This window comes from Chanodichthys erythropterus, chromosome 3 (assembly GCF_024489055.1).
Source record: "Chanodichthys erythropterus isolate Z2021 chromosome 3, ASM2448905v1, whole genome shotgun sequence".
NCBI classification, from domain to species: domain Eukaryota; kingdom Metazoa; phylum Chordata; class Actinopteri; order Cypriniformes; family Xenocyprididae; genus Chanodichthys; species Chanodichthys erythropterus.
The window spans coordinates 12,063,378-12,083,198 of NC_090223.1; the positions used below are offsets into that span (position 1 = coordinate 12,063,378).

The 19,821-nt window shown below is 37.0% G+C and overlaps 1 protein-coding gene across 1 annotated transcript; it reads left to right on the plus strand.

Moving 5' to 3' along the window:
* Positions 1-10,021: 10,021 nt before the first annotated feature.
* LOC137003295 (endonuclease domain-containing 1 protein-like) lies at positions 10,022-14,948 on the plus strand. Its single transcript, XM_067363402.1, has 3 exons — positions 10,022-10,061; positions 13,859-14,181; positions 14,370-14,948. Exons 1-3 carry the CDS (start codon positions 10,022-10,024, stop codon positions 14,946-14,948), a joined length of 942 nt encoding a protein of 313 aa, XP_067219503.1.
* Positions 14,949-19,821: the final 4,873 nt, after the last annotated feature.

Consider the following 19,821-nt stretch of genomic DNA (forward strand, 5'->3'; position numbering starts at 1 on the left):
GGGCTTTATTTCTATGTACTAATAAGAAGTCTCTCTGATGAAATAAATGATGTGATTTCTGCAAGCTATATATATTGAAAAACTTGTAACAGAAGTTTGCCACACCTCTGGGGAAGACTTTCTCGCTGTTATGTTTTATTCTGAACTTTGTTATTAAAAAGAAACCAATATATTTGGCAATTTTTATCAAGTCTCAGAGTGATTTTTTTTTTACATATCCTATTATCAATATCTGAGCATCGAAACTTGTCTGAGTCTGGCTGGGTTCCCCTTGAAATCTCCAATTATTGTGCAATGCTCTCAATCCAAACAATCAGAAGGTAAGGCAAAATCTTTGTGATGCTGAAGAAGGACTGTAGAGATATGAGTTTGAGAAATCAGAGATTGAGAGGGATAATAAATACAACATCCAATAAGAAGTTTTATAATTTTGTAATCTAAAATTTTTAGATTTAGATCTAGTGATGGTCGTAGAACGACATGAGGGTGAGTAATAAATTACACTATTTTCATTTTTGGTTGAACTAACCCTTTAATACAATTGATTTATGGCCATAAAGCATTAAGTTTTCTGTTTTTAGTTGAAAATGGTGTCGTGTAAGTGGCCCCAAGGTTAATAACTTTGAATTGAGTCAATCAAAACCTTTAGCTGGACATCTTTTTCTAGAGCTGCTGTAAATCCAAAACAATTTATGTTCCATTAATTTCCTGTTATCACTGTGAAGCTGCTTTGAAACAATATCTATTGTAAAAGTGCTGTATAAATGAAGGTGACTTGACTTGATATGTCCAGGTCCTAGCTGTACACTGTGTCCTAAAAACAGCAACACAAAGCATGACAATGATAATATCAGTACTGTTTATGTGCTTTACTTAATGTCAAAAGCAAATATCATTCTGTGTTCCCAGCTTTTTAGCTGTAATGAAAACAACAACACTGGCTATAATTCACCCTCAGATCTTGAAAATAAATAAATGGACACAAGAACGTTCAAACTGTCAACTAAATGCGAACAAACAAGAGTGTATCCTATGACCAAGATGGGTTCACTCTAGATCAGGGGTGTCCAATCCGCAGCTTGTCTATTTAAATATATTATGTGTCATGCATAATTTACAAATCGTGCAGTTCCACAATGTTAACACAAGGTGGCAGTACTAAATTTTGGGTCAGGGAAACAACTCGAAATGAAACAGCGCTACTTTTGCGCACTGCATAGTGCGTGATTCACAAGCTGACAAATATGTTTACTTGTCTCGATCACACGACCACTAAACAGCAAATGTTTGAGTTCGGAGTAGAGGTCTCAGGTACACACTGCAAATCTCTCTGTGAATTAATTCAGTTGAAAGCCAGTAGGAACAGCGCTGACTTAATCAAAAACACTAACGTGCAAATCAGGAGAAACATTGAGCCGATCCAGTTAGAAGACTGTTCAACCAACAATTCAACATTTATCATGGATTTACAGTGGCAACACTAACTGTAACCGTGGTATTTTGTCAGAAGTGCTGGTAAATATCTCATTTTATTTTAAATTTTAATGTAGACATGTAAAATGTGTAATAAAGCCAAATTACAGACTATTTTTGTCATAAACTTGAAGTTTTGTGCATTCGTATTTATATTAAATGTGTTTATAGACTAAATACCATAAAGCCATTCTAAATATAGAAACAATATTTTAACTTTTTACCATGTAGTGAGGTGCCATGTGTGGTTTTACTCCTCCCACTTTACATATCCCTAAACCTACCAGAACTTGTGTGTTCTGCAGTGAAGGGCTAATGCTTTGAAATGCCTCTCGGGAAACATCGGATTCTCCAAAACTGTGATTAAATTTCATATTTCAAATCACCAATGAAATCTAACAACAACTGTCTCATAAATTTTGTTTTTTAGGCTGGATCAAGCTAATGTGCATAAGCAGTCATAAGCACACATCTGATTGTTTCTGTAGAAAACCGGAGCTTCTAACTGCAGCTGCTTATTCCACCATATTGCGTATTGCACTTAAGGTGTGTTCACGCGGCCTTGAAATTCCCGTAGTTACAACATTCTAGCTTGTAAAAAGCATTCACATCCTTGTAGAGATCATAATTACAGCTTGTAAGCTGGGAGTTTTCTTAAAGCTCCCACATGTACCACATGGCCGCTGTACCACCTGACCGCTGTAGATTCATAGTAGATTCAAGATTCCGGGAAATACGAGGTGGCATGAACGCAGCATTACTCCTATTCAAAATGTGGCACATCCTGATATTGCTGAGTTAGATGTGTTCCTGGGTCAACATATTTTGTTGATCCTGGAACAACATTCTAGTCTGAAAATTTAGTCTTAACCCTATTCCTGCTCCTAAACCTAACCCTACCAATAAATTATCCCAAAAATAAGAGGGAAATGATAGATGAATAACACTGATGTAGAAGCACCAATTAATGTTTTTAAGCCTAAATTTGACATAATCTGTAAACTTGTCCCTCAAATCTGATTGGTTGATTTGAATGTTGTTCCAGGATACACAAAAATGTTGACCCAGGAACATGTTGAACTCAGCAATATCAGGTTATGCCATAATTTGAGTGTACGGAGTCCCGGACAAGACATGCAAAAAAATAGTAGGCTAAATTGTGTGCACGATTTACTAATTTTTTCCTTCGATTTACTAAAACGTGCGCACGATTTGCTATTTCGTTCCTCAATTTATAAATCATGCGCATGATTTTATTTTTTTTCTTACATGTCATGTGCGGGGCTCCATACGTCTTTCTATATATAAAATTCTTAGGTAAAGTATATTTAATAATTAATGATATAGAAGTGTAAAGTAAATGTAAGAATAAAAGATATGTTATAAAAAGAAATAACAGGCCAATAAATAAAAGGTAAAAGAAATCAACATGAACTATGAATCAAAACATATTACAAAGGACAATTATGAGAATTAGAAGAAGTTATATGAACAGTTAATAAATTGAAAGTAATTAAAGTCAAGTCACCTTTATTCATATAGCGCTTTTTACAATGTAAATTGTGTCAAAGCAGCTTTACATTGATAACTGGTACATTATTTTGGTTGCACAGCAGCTCTTAAAAAATAGTGTCAATGCAGGCAGATCAAAGCACTGTTGAATATCGAATCAAATGTCAAGTGTCCCCAACTAAGCAAGCCAAAGGCGACAGCGGCAAGGAACCCAAACTCCAACAGATGACATCAGGTTGCAAATAGGTGTTAAAATGGAGAAAAAAACCTTGGGAGAAACCAGGCTTAGTCGGTGGGCCAGTTCTCCTCTGGCAAACAGTGCTTTGTTACGATTGAGGTTGCTATCATAAGTCTGATAGGATCGCAACAAGCAAAGTATTTATTTAAGTTCCATCCAGTTGAGGATCGTATTCATCACGCCGGGATGGACGGTCTGTTGAGGAACTGTGGCACTGGCTGTCATGTCGATGATGTCTTCAAAGTGGATGATCTAGTCGACTCGATCTCTGCTGATACTTCAGGGCTGCGTTGTGGTCGTGTCAAGGCGCAGGTCCGGATCCGGTTGACTACGGTAAACAGAAAGACTAGTATTAGCGTAGATGCCATTCTTCTTCTGATGTAATGAGTACATCTGGTGTTATAGGAAGTGTTCCCGGTTCCGGCTGACCTAATCTATGCATCCTAATAATCCTTTAACGGATTTGAAAATATAAATTGATAATGTGTTATGTGTATGCCAGGTTAAAGAGATGTGTTTTTAGTCTAGATTTAAACTGACAGAGTGTGTCTGCTTCCCGAACAATGCTAGGAAGATTGTTCCACAGTTTAGGTGCTAAATAGGAGAAGGATCTACTGCCTGCGGTTGATTTTGATATTCTAGGTATTATCAGCTGGCCTGAATTCTGAGATCGCAATAAACGGGAAGGACTATTGCATTAAGAGCTCGCTCAGGTACTGGGGAGCTAAACCATTTAGTGCTTAGTAAGTAATTAACAAGATTTTAAAATCTATATGATGTTTAACAGGAAGCCAATGCATTGTCAGTGATCTACGGGTCTGTTTATTAAATGCCGCGCCATTTGAAAGCAGGTGATGGCGATTTAGTGGTAATCAGTGAACCGGCTTTACTGAAGAAATGCGCGTGACAATCACATGCAATATATCGCCCAGCCCTACTTCCTAGTTCTAGTAAGAACTCTAGCTGCTGCATTTTGTATGAGCTGTAGTTTATTTATCAAGCGAGCAGAACAACAAATTAAAGGAGTAAATTAAGTCAATTATAAAAAGAGAATGAAAGAAATGCTTATGCCCAGTGGAAGGGATTACCAAAGTGAACACCAAAATGGCAAAGACTATTAAGAGAGTTGAAACTGACTCATTTGAAAAGAACCAGCTTTATGAATAATTTGATCTAATGAATAATTTGTTTTCACAGATGACCAGAAGTAGTAAAGAGAAACTGCAGTGATAATCAATAAGTTTAAATACAGTCAATATATTGATGTTTTTCTGTTTTCTCCAGTGCCAGAAGAAAAGCCCAACTCATGATTTTATTGCTGAGACATATGTAGCTCCTCCAGTTCACACCTGCCCGCTCCAAGTGGGATGCAAACCCGTGCCCTTCCGCATGGGAGTCGGACGCTCTAAAAAGGACACAACATAACTGGACAAAAGGCCCAAGAAGCCTGCCTCAAATGCTGTCAATGTGAGAAGTCCAGAGATTGAGCTGTGCAGAAGAACTGTACCTTATAGTGCTGTGGGGCCACCTGCAGGCAGAAGATAGGAAACCTGAATACTTATTTAGCCACTCTGGATAATCAAAGGTTCCTGTTTAGGTCTAAATTAATCCTGTCCATACTCATAGAATTCCCGAGTCTTTGGACAGACAGGTCACAGGTCTTGAGTGCATTGCCCCATTTCTATTGTAAACTGTAAGTAAAAAATGTTTTATCTCTTGAAAGAATACTACAAAAATAGGTTTACAGTTAGAGAATTTACATTTATGAATATAAAATCTACATAGGAAAAGAATTAGGTTTATTCTAAAGCAGGCATTTGAATCCACTGCAAAGAAACCAAAAATAACATATTTAGGATTCATTGAAAAACCTACTTGAAATAACAGAACTAACATCTTTGCAGAGCTGAAAAGTATAGTTACTTACACGACCAAAAAAAAAAGAAAAGAAAAAAAGAAGTGTTTCAGTGTCATTCTGACAAAAGGAGCATTTAGTGTCAAAATCTGATCCAATTTTTTTCTTAAGAAAATGTTTGACAGGGTAAATATTATGGAGTAATTTAAAAGTTATTTATTTTATTTTGTTAGTGAGGAAAAATCTTTGTTTCATGGACCATATATTTTTTCAATTTAAATGGTCAAAAAGGTTGTTCCATTATGAGACTGCAGGAGGGGCAGAGACACTGTTCTCAAGGAATAAAGTTCTTCCTCTTTTTTCTTTTCCCCAGTGAAACATATTTGACCAATAGGCGTGTTAACAGGTTCAGGAAAGGGATCTGTTTCTACAGATAGAGTATAATTTTTCAGAAAGGCACCAGTGCAGTTTCTCAAGAGGACGACACAGCTGTTTCACAAATGGCCAGATTCACTGACAATGATTTGTGTTTACTGTCACCCCTTCAGTTCCACTAGAGCTCACAAATCTCTATTTTTATAACAGTTAAAGCTCTTTTCATGCAGTCGCCATGTTATTTTATGTCATGTTTATCAAAATAAAACTGATAAAAAACTTAGACTCCACTACATTGGTATTTAAATAATGAATGCTTATGTTGAACTTTATTCTTGTAAAAACAGACTCTGTAAGCATTTCATGAAGTAGTGAATAAAATTGTCTCTGAAACATCAGTGTATTAGTTAAATAATGCATTTATTTCATGTCAGCTGTGATAAAGTATGCAAACGCAGCACGAGCGTCAATACGAGAAGCAGAAAGTGTCCGCACATGGCTACCCTCGCCGATCGGTTGCATACTATGGGGGGTGGATTATACAAAATTTGATGATTGCTAATCAAACTGAGAGAACTAAAGCTGCGGTCACACTAGACTTTGAATGTGTGAAAATTCGGTCGTGATATGACGTCTACAGCGTCGATTTTTATACACATGAATTCAACATATAACAAAGTAATACATTCAAAATGTACAAATATAGAACTTACTCGACTTTACTGCAAAAATATAATTATTTTAATTCAGACAAGAGGTCATGCCATGACAAATCAATCTGCAAATTCGCAGGTCAGAGTTCATCAAACATGATCTCTGGAACACAACGAAATGTGAATTTTTTTGCACAAGCTTGCGTTTCCAGTCTGATGCATTCGCATGCGTTTGAATGGAAGTCAATGGAACGAAAAGTGCAGTGTGACCGCTCCTTTACATGTATGCTCGCCAGCCGTCTGGCCAAATCCCATAGTATTCAGGCGTCAGACGTAAGATATGTATGGAACACCAAATGGGTCAAAATACGCCAGTAACCAAACGCCTGGTGCCCAGAAAACGCCGTTATTTGCTGCGTTTTAGAAGAAAAGACGGCACAAAATACGGCGTTATTTAGTACAAGCGCCGTAAATGACGGCGTTTTCACCGCAGAAACGCCGTTAATAACGGCGGTTTTGATCCGACCCAAAACGCCGTTCATTTCGCCGTTTGCCGTTCCATATTACGCCGTCAGTTACTGTGCTTCAGTCTGTCAAATACGGCGTAAAAAGTGGCGTTTTCTATAATATTCAAACCAGCCCCTCCTTTTACTACACAGCCCAGCCCCATTAAAAGACGGTAAGACCTGTGCAGTAGAATGTCGATCCACCTCAAGAGTCCTGTCTTTTAACGCTATTGCAACTGATATTTGGACTTTCATCGTGTGATATTTGTATTTTTTCATTGGGCATGTGTGTATGTGCCTTTTCCTTAATCATATATGCCTAAGTAAAACTATTTTATAATCTTTTGTGTACGTTATTGTTTGTGAAAACCACAGAGCCATCGTTTGTTCACGAGTCAGTAGTCTACTCTTTATTTCGTGACAGGAGTTCGAGGTCTCTCTCTCTCTCTCTCTCTCTCTCTCTCCTTTTCGGTTTTTGTATTATTCTGTTTGGTCTTTTAAATATCTACAACTGTATGTTGCTGACAACTTAACCAACAGGAAATGCTTTATTCATAATGCTTTTTAACATGCGACCTGGCACATGCTTTAATAGCCTACACGCAACAGCTAAATATAGGCTTCTTTATTGTTGTGTGCAATGGCTTTGTCGGGTTTATTGTTGATTAAAAAATATTTCCTACACAAGCGAGTTTATTTTCGCCCACTTGATGCAAACCTTGAGCATAATACCTTACCTAGCATAATAATAGGTTTCTGACGAACAAAACTGTAATGTAGGCTACATATAGGCTACATATACATTTCCTTGCTTTGTTCTTAACCTGATTAATTAATTTATCTCTTACATCGAGCAATGCTGCTGAATAAATAAATATAAACACATTATTGCGGTTACAGCAAATACAGGGGCTGGTTTGAATATTATAGAAAACGCCGCTTTTTACGCCATCTTTGACAGACTGAAGCGCCGTAACTGACGGCGTAATATGGAACGCCAAACGGCGAAATGAACGGCGTTTTGGGTCGGATCAAAACCGCCGATATTAACGGCGTTTCTGCGGTGAAAACGTCGTCATTTACGGCGCTTGTACTACATAACGCCGTATTTTGCGCCGTCTTTTCGTCTAAAATGCCGCAAATAATGGTGTTTTCTGGGAACCAGGCGTTTGGTTACTGGCGTATTTTGACCCATTTGGCGTTCCATAGATATGAGAAGTTAGATGGCACGGTCACGTTGGAGCTGCACTCAAAGTGCGCGGCAGCGATGGCGGTGGTGTAGTTGAGCTATGCCGCGGACTCCGTGCCAAAATCAAGCATCCGAGCGACCGACTGACCGACAGTCAAACCGAACGTCTATCCGAATGTCTATTAGGGGGTGGATTATACAAAATTTGATGACTGCTAAGCAAACTGAGAGGAGAACTTACGTGTATACGCTCGCCAGCTGTCTGGCCCAAATCCCATAGTATTCAGGCGTCAGATGTAAGATATGAAATGTTAGATGTCACGGTCACGTGTCGGAGCTGCGCTCAAAGTGCACGGTGGCGAAGTAGTTGAGAAAGTATATTTTTTTATAGTGAGCAAATTGTGCCACAGCTAACCTACCGAAAGAGGCAGTCGTGTACTTTTACGTGAGAGAAGGGGTACGTCGCCACCACAGACTTGTGACACCAACGCTGTTGAGAAGTACGTCAAATTACAGACGCGTGACACTAACGTCTGAGAAGTATGTCGCCGCCACAATAAATTAATATAGATTATCCACATGTACGTTATCCAGACTTTTATCCACACGTACGTTATTTTGATGCAAAGTAAAAAATATACTTTTTTAACTACGTCGCCGTCGCCGCAACCATCACCGCCGCACACTTTGAGCGTAGCTCCAACACGTGACCGTGACATCTAACGTCTCATATCTTACGTCTGACGCCTAAATACTATGGGATTTTGGCCAGATGGCTGGCAAGCGTATACACAAATTTTGTATAATCCACCCCTCATAGCAGTTGAGCTTGCGCTGGTGTGAGCGCTAGCGTGTTGTGATACGTGTTAGCAAAAAAAAAAAACTTAATTGCTACACGTGAATCACGCATGACGTCTGGCTCGACACTTCACTGCCAAGTGAGATGTTCATTGAGACGAGTGCATGTAGCAAGCATTTTTTTTTGAGCCCGTCGGAATGTGACAGAAGTTTTCACAGTTTCGAAAGCTGGAATGGGCCTATATGAACTCACTTACTGCTCTGTTTTCTCAGTGTTTCCCCTGTAAATAAATTGATTGGGACACGATTTCTTGAAGTATGAGCTTTATTGAAACAACACAACGCAAGGGGGAAAAAGAGACCAGTTACACTAGCACGATGAGCAATACCCCTCCTGGTATATCACAGACATGCAGTTCAGTTTCTCGATGATCAGGCTCGGTCAAAACTCACGACAGCACAAGCTAAGTCCAGCTTCTCATCCGCTCACCTGTCTAATGCTGTTCGCACATATATCAAAGAAGTCATGAGAACTAACTTTTTCTCGCGCTCATCTTGCTCACTTCCTTCCTTCCCAGAAGTGAATTTATTAATTATCAAGTTACTATTAATACATGTGTAAAGTTGCATAAAATGGAAATACTCAATAAAGTAGGCTAACTACGTTACCTCAGATGGTTGAATGGTTGGATTCCACAACTGGTAAAATAAAATATATAAGACAATACAACATTTACAGTAGCAGCCATACAATTTACTGGTGACTTCATTTAAAAAACTGTTCTATTGGGCTTCTGATTTGGCAGCGAAATTCGCCGATTTTGGGTGTGTAAGATTCTGTGGTCCAGTTAGTATTTTCACCCCATAATGGCGGCCACACTACTGGAGCGCCATCTAGTGGCTGTTACCCAAAAAGTATCAAAGTGTCGCCTCTTGGGTTCTATACTCTTTGGTTCAGCAGGCAACAGCAGATTAATTTACGCACTGCTCTGCTGGAAGATGAAGTGCAATGTCAAAATAAAAAAGGAGCCTTTACAACACAATTAAATACATGTCTGTCATTAATCTTAATCATAAACCTACTGCATCTGTTTTTTTTTGTTTGTTTGTTTGTTTTAATTTCCTATTGTTTTTGTGATTTGCTAATTTGCTTCTTTGTTCTTTTATATAGCCTAACAAAAATTTCTCATATTAGCCTGTGCTCATATTGCCCACCCCTTGCCCACCTGTACATACCAGCTGATATAAAATGTAGTCTTGATTTTGGTGGTCAATCTGCATTTTAAAGTTTGAAAGGGTTTTAACTCTTCTAAATAAAGTAAAATGACTCAAAATCAAGTAACTTAAGCATACCAAAGTTAACTTTAAACATATAAAATGTCATTTCCCAGTAGCAAAATTGTGGCCAGTAAAAAATGCCGAATGGCTAGTAACTTTGGAAAACCACTAGCCACAGTGGCTCGTAAGCAAAAAAGCTCTCTCTCTCTCTCTCTCTCTCTCTCTCTATATATATATATATATATATATATATATATATATATATTGAAGCAGCAGTGGATCCCCGAATCCAACTCTTTCAGTACTTAAAATGGGACCATTTTAACACAATTTCAAAATATTTAATATATTGCAAATATCTTAAAATTTGTTAAGTTCATTTTGAAATACACTTATTATGCTTAAAGTTGATTCAAAATAATACATTTAATATGCAATTAGTATAGTATAATTTTAATATGTTAAGTGTGTCTAAAAAGGCACAATAATAAATATATATGTCCTTTTCACCTACACTATAAAAAATGCTGGGTTAAAAACAACCCAAGTTGGGTTGAAAATGGACAAACCCAGCAATTGGGTTGTTTTGACCCAACGGTTGGGTTAAATGTTTGCCCAACCTGCTGGGTAGTTTTATTTAACCCAAAAATTGTTTAAAAATTACTGTATTTCTTGCTTAAAATGAACCCATAATATGTTGGAAATTAATATTTATTAATATGTTTAATAAACAAACATTTGAATAATACTTAAACAATAAACATTTATTAAATTGCTTATTAATAAATGTACACCATTTGATTATTATTGTTGCCTCTAGTAATTATGTGTCTGATTTTAAATTTCCAACCTATTTTGGGTTCATTTTAAGCCAGCCGTACAGTAATTTTTAAACAATATTTGGGTTAAAAAAAAACTACCCAGCACCTTGGGCAAACATTTAACCCAACTGCTGGGTCAAAACAACCCAATCGCTGAGTTTGTCCATTTTCAACCCAACTTGGGTTGTTTTTAACCCAGCATTTTTTAGAGTGTATGCAGAAGATGGATTGAGATTAAGAAATTACTGTTTCAGTAAAAGCCAGATTTACTTTAGCAGACATTTTTTTCTTAAATATAACTTAAAAAAAAAAAAAGAAACATCATCATCATCTGTTAAAAAAGCCAATGAAAATTTGACTCTCACTTATATTGACATGATAATTACTGAAAATCAGCCATTATTTGCAATGTTTGTGTGAGCTATTGTACCAAAGTGTAAAAGAATTCTTGCTTCACCCCTGAACGGACTTCTTTAGAAAAAGCTCCGAAACTCATCTCCGGTAAAACGAGAAACTCCCCTGAGGAGTTTTAGAGCTTTTTCTCAAGAAGTCCGTTCAGGGGTGAAGCAAGAATTCTTGTACATGTTTATACATGTTTTTATTTCATCTCGTTTAGACTACTGTAATGTTGTTGTCAACCAGGCCTCTCTCTCATGCTTGCAGTTAGTGCAGAATGCTGCAGCTTAACACGAACACATAAACAGTTTTTAAAGGTTTTAATGCTTCCTTATAAATCCTTAAATCCACTGTCTGCTTTCAAAACTAGTCTTAAAACATAATTTTATTCTTTGGCATTTTATTCAGTCTGAGAGCTGTGCTTCTTCTTTTTTTGTTGTTTGTTTTTCTGATTTGTAATGTACAATACTTTGTACAGTACCTGTTTGTTTGTTTTTTGTTTTATGACCCTTTATGTACAGCACTTTGGTCAACTACTGTTGTTTTTAAATGTGCTCTAGAAATAAATTAAACTTGAAACTTGGTAAGTTAGTCAGAACTGCTTCATAATATACTGACCTATATAGATTTAAAGTTCCCATTGATTCCAGACCTTCAACATCAGACAATATTAAATGCATAGTATGTATATAACAATAGTTGTGTTCATTAACAAAACTAAAAGGCAATTTTTTTCAAAGTAATTATAACTGTTTAACAAAAATCAGATGATTTCCTGCATCTATTGATTATTTTTCATCTCTCGGGACCTGAAATGGGACAATCACATTTCAGATCGTGAGAAATTGTTGCTGGGAAACAATGCAGGTAAAATCATTCAACCTGTTTGAACTGTTGCTGTCTGGACAGGATTCAGAACACTGGGCACTGGAACATCTGGACACAGGAGCAGTGGCGGTTCTACATTGAAATACACCCTGGGCGAGACCCCTTTCGAGCCTATTCCCCTGACTTTAGCCTATTATTAATTATATTACTGGGCTGCGTTCCAGTTCGGTTTTAGACACGCTCTCGCGAACTTCCCTACACACTTCCCCTCGGGGGAATCCCTGCCGCCATTTTGAAGTGCGTTCCACTTCGTGACCGAGGGAGCGAGTCTACTTCATATGTACACTTCAGGCAGCTCCATAACCCACAATGCAACACGATTGTGACGTCACCGCATATCGCGTTTATTTTACCCCACCACAAACAACTCTATGATATATTAATTATTTTTTAAACATTTAAAACACACATATATACATATATAATGCTGTATTAAACAATTTTGTAAGGGGAAAAAATAAATAATAAACAGCTCCATTGCGGATTCCAAGTGATCAAGGGCTTAGGACTTTCCAGTTCAGCCCATAGGTTCCGCCAGAAGTGGGCACTCGTACAACGTAAGCAATGATGTACATCCGAGTCAACGAGACCGAGTGAAGTTAGCGAGGGAAGGGCATTTAAAAACCGAACTGGAACGCAGCCTTGGTGTGGATCCCCGTCCCTGTCCACCCCCCCGCCCTGTACGTTCCATTTGAGAGAGACCCAGAGGTGAAATGTCGCCCGCGCCTCTCGCCCCACCCCTTTTACACTTCTCTCACAACACACAGCTTCTGTGCATGGTACATTTTCAGCAAGCAGGGGCGCCGGCAGCTGCAGGGAGCGCCAATTTGCCAATTCAACACACAGTGAAATTATATAAATGATGAAAAACCGCCTCGCGACGCAGAGGATTTTTTTTTTTTTTTTTTTATCTGCTCGTGCTGCCGCCCCCAATGTGTCACGAAAAAAAGACGCCCCGGGCGGCTGCCCGGTTCGCCCGTGCCTAAAACCGCTACTGCACAGGAGTAGCTTCTTCCCACAGGCTATTTCCCTCTTGAACAGTTAAATGCCATATACCTGCAGATGCAACACTCCCACTGTTTAGTGCAATATCTTTGTTAACTCAGTTGATATTTAATCATATTATTCACAATACTGTAAATAGGTTCATAATCTGTAAATATGTTTATTATGACTAAGCCTAACTGTGTCCTTATACTTTCATATTCATTTTATTTATTCTTATATTTTATGATTCTTGTTGTTGTATTTGTATGTGTGCACTAAAAGCTTCAGTACCAAGGTAAATTGCTTGTGTGTTCAAACAGCTCTTTCTGATACTGAACCACAGAGAACAGACAGGGTGTGACAAGAAGGGAGATGTTCATGTTAATTTATTTGGAACACCAGAGGAAGGCGTTATGCGTTTTTTTTTTTTTTTTTCACAGTACAATGTTGTGCCAATAAAAATCTCTGAAAAATAAATAGCTTTCGATTAAGATATTTTCCAGAAATTTTCATTGAGGGGCATATAATATGTAAAGCCACTGATTCAATTTTAATTCAGGGATTGGTGTAATAGCACAAAGTAACATTAACTTAAATCTGTTTTTAAGCAGTTCTGTCATTTACATTATTGTCTGGTTACTGTGAAGTTGGTGTTCAGTTGCTTAATAAAAAAGGTGTGCACTGCTAATTTTGGTTTCAGAGTTTTCTTATAAACTTGGAGGGAGTTGAGTTCATAGTAATGAGTGTGTGTGGGTGTGGTCTCTATTGCAACACTATTTAAATGCGTACGAGGGAAAGCTATGTCCATTACGGCTCGATTTTGAGACATTTCTGTGGAACTGCATCAACATTTCTACCTCTTCAACTTTACTTTTGGTTTGAGATTCAGTTCAGGTGAAGATGCGTCTGTTTGTCATCATCTCCGTGTTGCTGGTGTTGGGCTTTCCGTTCATCATGACTGAAGTTGTTAAAAAATTCAGCACATGCAGAAATTTTTTTTTTGAAGATCAGCCTCCAGAGATTGAAGGTGTTCTGAAGGATTCAGCCTCGCAGGATGATACCCGCTACAAACTCATCTGTCAAAAATATGACAACAAATACAGATTTGCAACTCTCTATGACACAATGAAGAGGATTCCTATTTTCTCAGCTTACAAATATACTGGGCATTATGATGAAAAACCACATATTCCATGGATGGTGGAGCCGCAGGTAATGTTTCTCATGGTGGATTGTTAGTTATAATTCACACCTCATTATTATCAAATTTATTCATTATTATCTAAGCTTTATCTGATTTTATTTTTCTACTAAAAATAAATTTCATTTAATATTTTTTCTAAGTAAAGAGTTTTAATGGCTGTACATCTCCTTCTCTTTGTTCATCATCTCTTCTGTAGCTTGAGCCTTTAGATGGCACAATGTCTGAACCAGGAACCAATCAGGCTATAGACGGAGACTATTGGGACCAGGAAATACCGGATGAACTGGAACGTGGTCACTTATTTCCCAACGGCCACGCAGCTGATGAAATCAATGCTGAATCTACATACACACTGACCAATACTGTGCCACAGAAGAAAAGCTTTAATGGTGGTAGTTGGAGAGTTATGGAGCAAAACGTTAGAAAGTCCATGGATTCTAACTGCCGTGACAAAAATAACCCTAATAATATCTTGGCTTATGTGCTGACAGGAGCTGTGCCTGGTAACAGACTCTTGAATGACAGAGTCAACATTCCTTCACACATGTGGACCGTCTTCTGCTGCTTTAATATTAATACTAAAGCATGGGAATCCCAGGCTCACTGGGCTGAAAACAAAAGTGAGAAAAAACCAAACCCAGTAATCATTGAAAAAACCCTGAAGCAATTACAGGAGTTTCTGTGGAATAAATATAAACAATCCTCACTCTTCAGTGAAGACTGTTACAATTATTTCACACTAAAGAAATCATCCAGTCCTGAAGATGAACTCTAAAATCTTTCTTAAATAAGCTTGTCTAAATGTGAAGGTGGCATGAAAGTATAATGGTGAAAGATTTCTGACCCTGTTATTTCTTTGACTTTGATGTAATACAAGACAAATAAAGGCTTTCAGAATAAATGCTTATACTCTTTTAAGTCTTTGTAGTTTTATTTATCTACTGAACATGACACAAGCGCATTAAGGTCACTAGTATTGGTTGTCACAACAGCATTATTTCTTATTTCATTGGAAAAGGGGGGAAAAAAGCCAGAAAAAACACCATAAAATATCTTAGAGAACATATTCATGTTTCTGAGAAATATTGACTGGATGATGTTTTGTTCAAGCTTTATCCTTGTTAACCTTAACCCTCTACAGCACAATGTTGCCCTCAGGCAACGGAAGGTTTTCTTAAGCCCTATGTTTCCCATCACATTTCTTCTGAATTATCTGCTCTCCGTCATTGTTCTTCAAGAAGTTGTGCAACCTGAGCAGCGTTTATGTTGTAAAACTGTATATGATTATATATCTCACAAACAAATGAGTCCAAAGTATTTTTTTTTTTTTTTTTCCAAAATGTAGCAGCTTTAGTTTTATAACTTGTAGATCTCAGGAACAAAAATTGAACCAATGCCACGATCAACCCAACACTGTGTGTTCTGTTCATCATTAATGCAGCAAGCCATATTATTTTAAAATTATATATATATATATATATATATATATATATATATATATATATATATATATATATATATATATTAGGGCTGTCACAATATTGGATTTTTCACACCACGGTTATTGTGGCAAAAAAATATCACAATATCGATATATCACGATATTTATAGAATCCTTGGGGGGGAAAATGTATCGGTCTAAATAATTTTTACTTTGTTTATTTAGTTTCTCTCTTTCAGTGTTGCTGCACATTTTGTAAAGTCAAATTTGACCTGAAGAAATAAAAATTAATACTAGCATAGTAGCCTATACATTATGGCTGTTACCAATTAAATTGGTACAAATTATACAAATTAAATCATTATCAACAAAATCCATCTTTGTAATACAGAGGTGACACAGAATGAGAAGTGACATATATTTACACAGCATTTACAATTTGTCTGCATAAATTTAATTCAATATTTAAATATTTAAATACATTTTTCTAATTTTAACTTTTTAATTAAAATGTCCCTTAAATATGACACTAAACTAAACTGCCAGTAGGTGGCAGCAGGTCACTGTCTTAATGAGTGAGTGAGTCAACCGATTTGTTCAAATGACTGATTCATTCAGGAACGAAGCTCGGATTCATTCGTTCTAAACGTGGATTCAGTCAGAATAACAAAAACATTTCTGTCTGTTGCACAGGCTCTGTTCTGCTGTTCATCATTTTGAAATTTTCTTTGGCGAAATAAAGGGGGGAAAAAAAACAATATTAACAATACTGTGTCTAGAATGTAACTCACATTGTTCATTTAACAAGTTAAATGAACATGTAGACATCACATTTACACAACAATACACTTACAGCCACTTGCACCTGCCTTTTTGAGACACTATGATAGGCCAGTGGTTGGTCTGGGCCAGTATACTGGCTGTGGTGGCAGATCTCTGTTGATTTAATCCATAATATAAATGCCATGGCAGTCCTTGACATATGACTGATCAACATTATATCACTAGCATTAATGTTGTTATTGTTATAGCTTAACAGACTGCAGCTGGCCTTTGCTAGCTAGCTAACCTATTATAATAATGCCATTCCATTATTGCGCAGTGTTGCCATATGGCAACACAGACATTTTATCGATTTACCAAAAACTAATTTCATAAAAACTTTTTTGAGTGGTGAATATGTCATCATACCTTACCTGAGATGATGTTAACATTTTTTTGTGAATGTGACATGGGTGGGTCCTTGTTTGTTACTGACGTTTTAATTTGCTTTCAGCAACTACCGACAAGAGACGGCAGTCTGTAATAAATCGTGCCACATAAAAAAAAAAAAAAAAAAGCATGTTATGTGATCTAACCCAGTGGTTCTCAAACCTGTCCTGGGGACCCCCCCACCACTGCACATTTTGCATGTCACCCTCATCTAACAAACCCAATTCAACTCTTGCAGTCTCTACTAATTAGCTGATGACTTGAATCAGGTGTGTTAGATGAGGGTGACATGCAAAATGTGCAGTGGTGGGGGGGTCCCCAGGACAGGTTTGAGAACCACTGATCTAACCAAAGCACATCATTGGCTAAACTAAGGTCTTCTCTTACCAACAAAAAAAACCTAGAATGTTCTCTTAAAGAGACGGTGGCAAGGAAATGAACACAAAGAGTATGTTGCCATATGGCAACGCTATGCGGTAGAGGGTTAAGATTAATATTTGAAATCACCAATGAAGTCATAAGCGCACATCTGACTGTTTCTATAGAAAACTGGAGCTTCTAACTGCAGCTGCAGTGATGCGATGAATTTACCAATCGTAGATTGGCTCTTTTAGAAGCCATATTGCACATTGAACTTACTCCTATTCATAATGCGAGTGTATGGAGCCCCGGACATGACATGCAGGGAAAAAAAATAGTAGACTAAATCGTGCGCACGATTTACTAATTTGTTCCTTCGATTTACTAAAACGTGCACACAATTTACTATTTCGTTCCCTCAATTTATAAATCATGCACATTATTTATAAATCGAGGAAAGGAAATAGTAAATCGTGTGCATGATTTTATTTTTTCTTGCTTGTCATGTGCGGGGCTCCACGAGTGCACCATCTTTCTATATATAAAGTTCTTTAGTAAAGTATATTTAATGATTAATGATATAGGAGAGTAAAGTAAATGTAAGAATAAAAGATACATTATAAAAAGAAATTACAGGCCAATAAATAAAGGTAAAAGAAATCAACTTGAACTATGAATCAAAACATATTATAAATGACAATTAGAATTAGAAGAAGTTATATCAGCAGTTAATAAATTGTAATTAAAGGAGTAAATTAAGTAAATTATAAAAAAGTGAATGAAAGAAATGCTTATGCCCAGTGGAAGGGATTACCAAAGTGAACACCAAAATGGCAAAGACTATTAAGAGAGTTGAAACTGACTCATTTGAAAAGAACCAGCTTTATGAATAATTTGATCTAATGAATAATTTGTTTTCACAGATGACCAGAAGTAGTAAAGAGAAACTGCAGTGATAATCAATAAGTTTAAATACAGTCAATATATTGATGTTTTTCTGTTTTCTCCTGTGCCAGCAGAAAAGCCCAACTCATGATTTTATTGCTGAGACATATGTAGCTCCTCCAGTTCACACCTGCCCGCTCCAAGTGGGATGCAAACCCGTGCCCTTCTGCATGGGAGTCGGACGCTCTAACAAGGACTCCACATAACTGGACAAAAGGCCCAAGAAGCCTGCCTCAAATGCTGTCAATGTGAGAAGTCCAGAGATTGAGCTGTGCAGAAGAACTGTACCTTATAGTGCTGTGGGGCCACATGCAGGCAGAAGATAGGAAACCTGAATACTTATTTAGCCACTCTGGATAATGAAAGGTTCCCGTTTAGGTCTAAATTAATCCTGTCCATACTCATAGAATTCCCGAGTCTTTGGACAGACAGGTCACAGGTCTTAAGTGCATTGCCCCACTTCAATTGTAAATTGTAAGTAAAAAATGTTTTATCTCTTGAAGAAATACTACAAAAATAGGTTTACAGTTAGAAAATTTACATTTATGAATATAAAATCTACATAGGAAGAGAATTAGGTTTATTATAAAGCAGGCATTTGAATCCACTGCAAAGAAACCAAAAATAACATATTTAGGATTCATTGAAAAAACTACTTGAAATAACAGAACTAACATCTTTGCAGAGCTGAAAAGTTACACGACCAAAACAAATTGTTTCAGTATCATTCTGACAAAAGGAGCATTTAGTGTCAAAATCTGATCCAATTTTTTTCTTAAGAAAATGTTTGACAGGGTAAATATTATGGAGTAATTAAAAAGTTATTTATTTTATTTTGTTAGTGAGGAAAAATCTTTGTTTCATGGACCATATATTTTTTCAATTTAAATGGTCAAAAAGGTTGTTCCATTATGAGACTGCAGGAGGGGCAGAGACACTGTTCTCAAGGAATAAAGTTCTTCCTCTTTTTTCTTTTCCCCAGTGAAACATATTTGACCAATAGGCGTGTTAACAGGTTCAGGAAAGGGAAATGATTCTACAGATAGAGTATAATTTTTCAGAAAGGCACCAGTGCAGTTTCTCAAGAGGATGACACAGCTGTTTCACAAATGGCCAGATTCACTGACAACGATTTGTGTTTACTGTCACCCCTTCAGTTCCACTAAAGCTCACAAATCTGTACTTTTATAACAGTTAAAGCTCTTTTCATGTAGTCGCCATGTTATATTGTGTCATGTTTATCAAAATAAAACTGATAAAAAACTTACACCCCACTACATTGGTATTTAAATAATATATGCTTATGTTGAACTTTATTATTGTAAAAACAGACTCTGTAAGCATTTCATTAAGTATTAAATGAAAATGTTTAAAACATTTCACTGAAACATCAGTGTATTAGTTAAATAATGCATTTATTTCATGTCAGCTGTGATAAAGTATGCAAACGCAGCACGAGCGTCAATACGAGAAGCAGAAAGTGTCTGCACGTGGCTACCCTCGCCGATCGGTTGCATACTATGGGGGGTGGATTATACAAAATTTGATGATTGCTAATCAAACTGAGAGAAGAACTAAAGCTGCGGTCACACTTTGAATGTGCGAAAATTTGGTCGTGATATGACGTCTACAGCGTCTTTATTGTATAAACATGAATTCAACATATAACACATAAGTAATACATTCAAAA

Coding starts and splice junctions, on each gene's coding strand:
- LOC137003295 (XM_067363402.1), top strand. CDS start 10,022: ATGGCTAGTAACTTTGGAAAACCACTAGCCACAGTGGCTC. Junction 10,062..13,858: donor ACCACTAGCCACAGTGGCTC/GTAAGCAAAAAA, acceptor TTTGAGATTCAG/TTCAGGTGAAGATGCGTCTG. Junction 14,182..14,369: donor CATGGATGGTGGAGCCGCAG/GTAATGTTTCTC, acceptor TCTCTTCTGTAG/CTTGAGCCTTTAGATGGCAC.